General features: G+C 47.7%; 1 protein-coding gene across 1 annotated transcript in view; it reads right to left on the bottom strand.

The window, feature by feature from the left end:
* Window positions 1-296: 296 nt before the first annotated feature.
* The window catches only part of LOC100948123 (RING finger protein 151), a 28,223-nt gene continuing 19,677 nt past the window's right edge, over window positions 297-8,842 (bottom strand). The window contains exons 4-5 of the mRNA XM_012809205.1: window positions 2,573-2,741; window positions 297-811 (exon numbers count right to left, since the gene is read on the bottom strand). Of these exons, the coding sequence (XP_012664659.1) occupies window positions 338-811; window positions 2,573-2,741 (643 nt within the window). The 3' untranslated portion in view covers window positions 297-337. The remainder of the gene's footprint in view (window positions 812-2,572; window positions 2,742-8,842) is intronic.

Raw genomic sequence — 8,842 nt, forward strand, 5'->3', positions numbered from 1 at the left:
AAGATTTTCAGCGGTTTGTGAACCTAGTAAAACAAACTGGTATAAAGTAACTGGGAAGGAGAAATTGTGAAAAGCTTGTGTAAGTGTAATTGGGGTAAACCTCTCTGAGAAGAAAGCCAGCAAATGCAGGTGAGGGGAAGAACTTTCCAGGCAGGTACAATGGCCAGTACAAAGATCCAATGGTGGAAGAGAAGAGTCCATGGGAGAAAGGCTGAAGCATCCCTGGAGTAGTGCCTGGAGAGGCCAGCTGGGTGACAAATGTGACAGGCCAGCAGGTAGGGCATGAGGCAGACCAGGCCTGGGCTTTGCATTTATTCACCTCTATTTACAAGGTACCTTAGCCCTGGGTCCCCCAGACCTCAGCCCCCATACTGCCTTCTGGGGCGCCCTCAACCGCCTCAGGCGGGGCACCCATGAGCAGGGTCTCGTCCTCCTCTAGGAATTTGCTGAGCTGGGCCAGCTGCCGACGGACAAGGCTAGTGGCCCGGTGCACCCGGCGAACGCGCTGCAGCAGGCGCAACAGCAGGACCCGGCTGCGCTCCTGGCGCTCGCTCCAGGCCTCACGCAGCTCCCGGTAGCAGTTGTGGCTAGCACGCTGGGCTGGACCCAGGGTGGCCCCACAGCCCAGAGAGCAGCGCTGCTGAGCACCTGGCTGGCAGTGCTGCTGGTGCTCACTCAGGGTGCCACGAGGCACCTGTGCAGTGCAGCCCTCATTAGGACAGGCCATCAGCTCAAATGGGCATGAGTCCTGGTGCCCCTTGCGATGAGCCAGGGGGCATGTCACCAAGCAGCCTGCTTCGGCATTCTTGCACTGGAGATGGAAGGAGAGCACTGTGTGAGCCAAAGATGGTCTTGGTTGGTTTTGCCAGCTGCATCTCTGGTACCCCCACCCCTGGGGTTTTGGTCACCAGGAGCCAGTGAACTGACAACCTCCCAATTTCTTCTGACTCTAGTGAAGGGATAGGGCGAGAACTGGGCAAGTGCTTTAGCGGTATCATAGAGATCCCAGGAGTGGGGGCCTGAGTCTTGGAGTACTGGGAGGTACATGGCTAGGTTGGCCTGCTGAGTGATATACATAAGCCACTTTTGCAGTTTTTGGCCGGGGCTGGGTTTGAACCCGCCACCTCTGGCATATGGGGCCAGTGCCCTACTCCTTTGAGCCACAGGCACCGCCTATTTTTAAAGGTGAGGTCTCCTCCGTCTAGCTCAGGCTGGTCTTAAACTTGTGAGCTCAGGCAATCCATCTCTGGCCTTCCAGAGTGCTAGGATTACAGGCATGAGCCACCTTGCCTGGCCTGGTCACTAGACTTTTGTGGTCTATCTAAGTAACTGTGTTGGTGGATCCCCCTATGTTTTTGTTCAGGAGTGCCATAGCTTTCTTAGTCCTTTATTCATCCATATAAATTTTAGGAGTAATATGTCATAGTCTTCAAACTTTTCTGGGATTTAGTTGAGATTAATTAAATGTATAGATCAACTCAAGAGAACTTCCATTTTTATGATATACATATTCTCACCCATGAATACAGCAGGTCTGTCTAGTTTGGTCTTCTTTTATATTCTTCCACAAAGTGTTGTAATTTTCTGGACAAAGATTAGGCATATCTTTTGTTAGAGATCCTCTAAATCCCATGACTTTGTTGTTCTTATTACTGGTGACTTTTCGAAAATAAAAAGGCTGCTTGTTTGTTGGCATAGTGTAAGGATGCAATTTGGTTTTTGTATTTCCATCTTGTGTCCAGTCCCTGTGCTCCACTCCTCAGCAGCTGCATTAGGTAGTTTATATGTTCTCTGTCTCACAATTTGTGAATAATGAACATTTTTGTTTCTTATTTACCAGTTCTCACACATTAAATTTCTTTTTCTTGTCTTACTGCATAGCTCCAAGTAGATGTGATGACTGTGAGTGTTCTTGTTACGTTTCTGACTTTTACTGGAATGCGTCTACTGTTTTAAAAATAATCAAGACTTTGTAGCAGGTTTTTTTTGTAATCATACATGTGCTATGCTAAGGAGCTCCCTTTTATTCCTATTTCATTAAGAGTTTTTGTCGGGAATGGACATTACATCATATTAAGTGACTATTCTACATCTATTTAGATGGTCTTATGTTTTTTCCCTTCAATTTCCTTCCATTTATTATATTGGGAATAAATATATCAGTTATTTCTAACACAAATACTGGAAGAAAGTAATTTTGCTCACATAGTTGGAGGTGAATAGCTAGAATTACTTCAGTCTTTACGGAGGATTTTTCTTATAAGGAAGTAAATGAAGAGCAACTAAATGAGAAGCGAAGGCTTTTTATTTTCAGAGCAAGGGAGTCAGTTACTGTCACTGGTGTTTTGACGGAGACTCAAAGGCAGGCAGGTGAGTGGAAAGTTCTGATGCAAATGCTTTATATGGAGACTCCCTTCTGGAAAAGGGAAGGATCAGGGAGCCCTCACTGGAGCTGCAGGTGCAGGAAAGAAGGGGCGGGCTCAGGGAGAAGCTACAGGTCCAGGGAAGATGCCACAGGCTCAGGAGTGAAGCTACAGGCACAGGGAAGAAAGTTCAGGCACAGAGAAGATGCCTCAGACACAGGTGGAAGCTGCAGGCGCAGGGAAGAAGGTGCAGGTGCAGGGAAGATGCTGCAGGTGTCGTGAAGAGGCTGCAGGTGCAGGGGAGCTGCAGGTGTCGTGAAGAGGCTGCAGGTGCAGGGGAGCTGCAGGTGTCGTGAAGAGGCTGCAGGTGCAGGGGAGCTGCAGGAGCAGGGAAGAAGCTGCAGGTGCAGGGGAGATGCAGGCAGGCTAGTGAGCATCCTGTGTGGTTGGTTAGGGTACTTATATGTCTTCTCTGTTGGTCTTAAGTTAGAAACAGGAACAAAAATTAGAGAAGCTATCAGTTATTAATTAAGTCCTGACCACTGTGGGCTGATTATTACAGCCTCAAATGTCTTCCCAGACTGGTTGCTAGAGAAAGAGGTCTGACTTCCTGCAAGTCTGATTTCCAGACTGCGGGCTGCCTTGCTGGGTAGGCTGCTCCAGACCAGGGCTCAGAGCTCTGTTTTTAAATATGGTCTGGCCATTGTCTGTGTGTCTGTTTGGACTTTTGCTTGGGAGAAGTCTCAGTTTCAACTCCCTATTATTGAAGGCCATGGCTTTTCTCCTTCTCCCGTAGGAACCTCAGATTCCAGCGCCTCACCTGCCAAGCACCCAGCTGTGCTGTCTGCTCCTTCTGTTCCTTGGTTTTTTGTACTGGTTCTCAGTTTTCTTTTGGTTTCTAGATCTTGGCACCCCCCCGACAACACCTCTTTTCCCTCCCTCCCTTCCTCCCTTCCTCTCTGTCTTTCCCAGTTTCCTGCCTTTAAAGGAATATTTGTTACCTTTTATCTACTGTTTCTGTGTGCTTGTGGCAGGAGAATTCTCAGGTTATCTAGTCTGCCAAGTTGCCTATACCAGACATTTCCAAGCATCTTTCAAAGTGGGAAGTTCTTTCATTCATTTTTTACTCAAAAACATTCATTAACTGTGTCTTTCAGAGGGCTCCCGCTGGCAGCCCTGAACGGGATCTAGCCCTGTCATGATTTTGTTCAAAATGAATCTGAAAAGGGTTTGTTAAAGTTCTGATGCAAATGCTTTATGTGGAGACTGTCTTCTGTGTTCACCAGCTCTTTAAATGTATGGTAGATTGTTTTGCAAAACTATCCACAATTATTTCACTCCCTGTACCCTCACACCTTTGCCATGCAGTGTGGCGCTGCCCGTGAAGGGCTGGCCCACCCTGTCACCGGGTAGGCCAGTGGCCTGCTTTGTCCAGTAGAATGTGCTGTCTCCCAGCCTGGGCCTCAGGGGGCCCTGTCCATTTCCAGTCTTACCCTTGGAACGGCCTGCTGCCCTGGGGTGAGCCTGGGGTAGCCTGCTGGAGGGTGAGGGGCACATGGCCCAGCCTCTGTGCTGCAGCCGCCACACAAGCCCTGCTGAGGCTGACTGAGCTCACCCCAAGCCCCCACATTATAAGCTAAATAAATAGCTGTTGTTTTGAGTCACTACGTTTTTTGGTGTTTTGTTAAGTAGCAGCAGCTCACTGGTGTGGCTGGGGAGCTGCAGCGTCTGAGTTTGCCACATTTAGCCTCTTGGATCCACTCCTGGTGCCAGGCCCTGCATACCCAGCCTGGGGTGAGTGAGAGGAAGCACCCCGGCCACAGGTGACTTGGCCACTGTACCAGGTTGGTCCTGAGAGGCATGGAGGGGTTGCTGTGGGCATTTGGGTCTGCAGAGTGAGTTGCTGCAGGGGAGCAGGGGAGCCCTTCAACTTCAGGGACAGGAATGGGGGGGGGTGTTTGCAGAGACAGGAGTGAGGAGCCTCAGGGGAGGGGCGGCCCTGAAGTGAGCGGTGATGGGGATGGTTAGGGTCAGACTCACGTCCTTGCGCTGGTCTGATGCTAACTTGTGGTGTGACTTGAGGAGTGCCATCTCCTCTTGGGGCCCAACCTTTCTCATCAAACAACAGAGCAGATCGGGTAAAATGCTGGTGCCTATGTCCCTAGGAGTCCCAGAAACACAGTGGCTGAAGGGGGACCTGCTTTGCTGAGCGTCCTGGGCCCTGTGGTCCTTCCTGACTCAGTGCTGGTGTCGTTTCACTGGTCATAAGCCAGGCATGCTCTTCCTCCTCATCCATGCTCTGACCCAGTCACATTCTTCCAGGTTCTGTGGGCCCTGGGCCCTGGCCTCAGACAAGGCCCAGCACACCAGTCAGTGGTGGGCTCCAAGAGGGTCACATCAGAGTCACTTCTGACCTTCATATTTGAAAGCGAGTTCCCCTTTGTCAGGAGCACCCCAAGGCCGCCAGAACCCCGTCTCCCATCCTGTGTCCCCAGCAAAGACAAGAGAGGGTGGCCTAAGACAGCGCCCTGAGCTGCTCAGTCTCTGATCGGTTGTGCTTGAGGCCAGCCCCTTTGTGTCCTCCTGGGTATGTGAGTCCACACATTCCTTTCCCTCCATAGGCCAGCGAGGGAGGTTTCTGCATTTATGTAGTGCTCACTGTATACCGGGTACTACTTTAAGCTGGAAATTAGTGTTATTGCTCTCGTGGAACTCACAGTTGGTTGGGGTTGGGGGGAAAGCAATGCATTAGTAAGCAAATGTCATCAAGTCATTTTCTGATCACAGATGTGGTTTTCTGGGGAAAAGTTACAACTAAAGGCAGTGCTTTAGGAGGCTACATTGCTGCTGGGACTGGTCGCACAGGGCAGTGACGCCTGCAAGAACTCAGCAACCAGCTGGCTACTTCTGACTGCACAGGGAGGTTTACAGAGAGAAAGCAACAAACGCAAGGCTTTAGAATCTCATCTTAAGATATGGTCAGAGAATTAGAGCACTTCTATGATGTTCCTGAAACAATATCTTTTCCTTTGTAGCTACAGGGCTGATACAGCTGAAAATAAGACTCCAAATTTGATCCTAGTGCTGCAGAATTACAACACAAATTGAATTCATAGCCATGATAAATCTGTTACGTAAAATCAGGAACACTGATCAGAAAAGAGGAGCCGAGAATGAGAACCGGGGCCTGTTACTGAACTTGGATGAGTCTGAAAAACAGCTTTTTTTTTTTTTTTTTTCCTGTCTGAAGAGATGGGTCTTTCCTTTCTTGAAAACCCTGCAGTGAGCTCGCATGAGTTGGTTTTGCAAGAGGATACCGAATTCTCCTCAACATTTACCCTCCACCCCTCACGGCCTTCAGAGCCCCTGGAAGGACATCAAAAATCTGACTCAGGAGAAGATGACTCCAGGCTTCATGAGGGTTTTCTTATGACTGGCTGATTGAGGGAAAGGAAACGTGGGCTTGTCTTACACCTGTAGAAAAGGCAGTGTTAGCAGAGGCTGCAGCGCCATGTGGAAACTGTGTCCCTTTGATTGGACAGAGAGGTGGCCGCAGGGGTGCATCTATACACCCAGACCCTAGGACTGGAGACTAGGGGGAAGACATGTGGGTGGACTTCCCAGAGCAGGCATGAGGAGCAGAGGACTGCTCACACAGGCACCCCCGGAGGAAGGGGCAGCTGGTCATCAGGACTGTGACAGCCAGTCCTTTTCCATGCTTGCCAATTCTTTCAGATTGGAGCCTCGTAGAGGGAGATATACGTGGGCCAGACAATGTGGACTGTCCCTTACTGATGCTAATCCAGCTAACTGCTGCTGTGAAAAGCCCAACCTAGCAAAGCGCAATGTTAGGACATGGCCGAGGCACCCTTCTCTGTGGGACCAGCCAGCCACCTGTTGGTGGTGTGAGTGCATCAGACCCACCCAGCATTATCCGCAGTGGAGTATGTATTTCTTCTGGGTATGGAGCTGCCGTCCCTGCTTACAAGACTTACCAGCTATGCATCTGTGGGCTTGTGAAGACGCTTCCTTCCCCATTTCTTCTGCTCAAGGTTTATGCAAAGTGGACAGTGACAGACCCACACCTGTACATTTTCTTGGCTTGCTGTCTACATCACCGCCCAGGATCAGCTGTGAGTCTGGGCCACCCGATAGAGAATGTTGGAACTGTCCATTGAAGACTTAGCTGTGGTGCCAGCGAGGATAAAGCACCTATGAGGCCGGGATGCTGTTTGTGCCTCAAACCTGTGACCAATAAATGATGCCTTTTATCCAAAGTCAGAGTCACGGGTCTGGGAGAGCCGCTCCTCTCCACCCGTCCACACGCTTATAAACGTCTGCTTCTCATCTCTGACCAGTGTGGACTCTGGGTCTCTGACCAGTGTGCAAAGAAGTGGGCTTTTGTATTTGCTGAGGCGACTGATCCTGCTTACCGAGGAGAAATGGGTACACTTCTGCTGATGAGGACAGGGAATATTACGTGTGGAGCCCAGGGCACTCTTGGAGTGGGGGAAGTTCTTCATATTTCTTGTCCAGTAAAAAAAGTTAAAGGAAGACACTACGGCAACCCCACAAAGTCATGGCTTCTGGGGATGCAGATCTTTCAGGTAAGAACTTCAACTGAGGGGCTGGTTGAAAAGGGCACTTAGAAAGGACAGTAGGAGGAGGAGATGAGAGACTTAACTCCGGGCTGGGAGCGGCGGCTCCCTGTACTCGGGAGGCTGGAGGGCAGGACACTTAAGCAGAGAGCCTGGGAGGGGGGGTTCAGGGAGAGGCAGACCTGGAAGGCCATGGGGAAGCTGTGGGGTACTCCACATCTGTGCATCTGTGCAGAGTGGTAGGGAGAGTAATTTTGACATGCATTGCTGGCTGGGTTAGGAACAAGACCACCCCAAAGGTTGGAAGTTGGAGGAAATCCTTAGTCCGAAGTCTCAGATTCTGAGCTTTTCTGAATGTGGCCTCTGCAGAGACAGGCAAGTATTTTGGCCTGTAGGTAGCAGAACAGGAATGATGTTTACAGCGGCTCTTGGTCTCGGCACTACTGATAATTTTTGTTGTGGGGCTGCCCTGTGTAGTGCAGGACGTTCAGTGTCATCCTGGGCCTGGACGGGTGACAATAAGAGTGTCCAGACACAATATCCTTCTGAGTCAGAACTACTGGTTTAAGGAAGGAAGTAAAGGATGGGTTATTTCCTTGGGACAAAAATCATAGAAGGGGCATTATGTCATGCAAGGATATGAACATTTTCTTAAAAATAAATGTAATTTCTAATTATACTATTAATGCATTTATAGCTGCAGAAAACTTGGACAATGCCGAAATGAGCAAAGTAAAAAACCCAGAAAAATTGCCCCATCACACCATTCAGAGATAACTGTTCCCAGTATTTATTTTATAATCTCCTGTCATTTTTCTGTACATACAAATAGAAGCACTTTCTGTTTTTAAACAAAAAGACATAATAATGCACACACTGCTTTGAATGTACTATTTTCATTTAACAGTGCACGATGACCATCTTTTCATATCAATGAATATAATTCTATAACACAGATTTTACTGGCTGTTGGCTGCAACCGTGGGATTATATTATAATTTACTCAATCTCCTATTCACTCTTTAAAACATTTATTTTTATTACACAATTAATGTATGTTCACTGGGGAGAAATTTTTAAATGGAAATGACTGTGAGGAAGGAAGTACCAATAAACCACAAGTTCACCAGCCGTGGGTGACCGCATTAATATTTTAGTGTTCATTTTTTTCTTACGTTTATTATAAAAAATGGATTTTTCGTCATCACTTACTATTTTCTCACTTGCTCTTTTCACTTAGCAATACGATGTTGTTACAAATACTTGTGTAACTCCATTATTGAAGGCTGCACAGAATTCCACTGTACAAAAAGACACAATTTATATACCACGTGATTACCTATTAGTTGACATTCAGAGTTCTTTTTTTGCCGTTACAAAAAACGCTGCAATCAACAGCCTTATAGCTAATTCTTTTTTTTAGGACAATTCTCTACAAGAAGAATGGGTGGGTCAAAAGGTACGCAAAATGGATATGGAATTATGTTTCCAGCAAGAAAGTATTAATATCAATACCCATGTTCTCATACTCTTGCTAACACCGAATATAATAATAGTAATAATAAAGTGCCAATTTTATAGGTGAAAAATGGTAGTTTGTTGCTTAATTTGCACGTACATGAATACTAATGAGGCCAATTTTTTCAAACGCCTTTTGGAATTTGTACTTCTTCAATTGAAAATTGTCTGTTCATAGTCTTTGCTTATTTTTCTATTTGTATGTTAATATTTCCTTATTTTATTTTATTTTATTTTTTTGAGACGGAGCCGCAAGCTGTGCCCCTGGGTAGAGTGTCATGGCATTACAGCTCACAGCAACCTCGGACTCCTGGGCTCAAGCGAGTCTCTTGCCTCAGCCTCCCAGGTAGCTGGGACCACAGG

This window comes from Otolemur garnettii, unplaced genomic scaffold (assembly GCF_000181295.1).
Source record: "Otolemur garnettii isolate 467f Iridium unplaced genomic scaffold, OtoGar3 scaffold00101, whole genome shotgun sequence".
In the NCBI taxonomy this organism is placed as follows: Eukaryota; Metazoa; Chordata; class Mammalia; order Primates; family Galagidae; genus Otolemur; species Otolemur garnettii.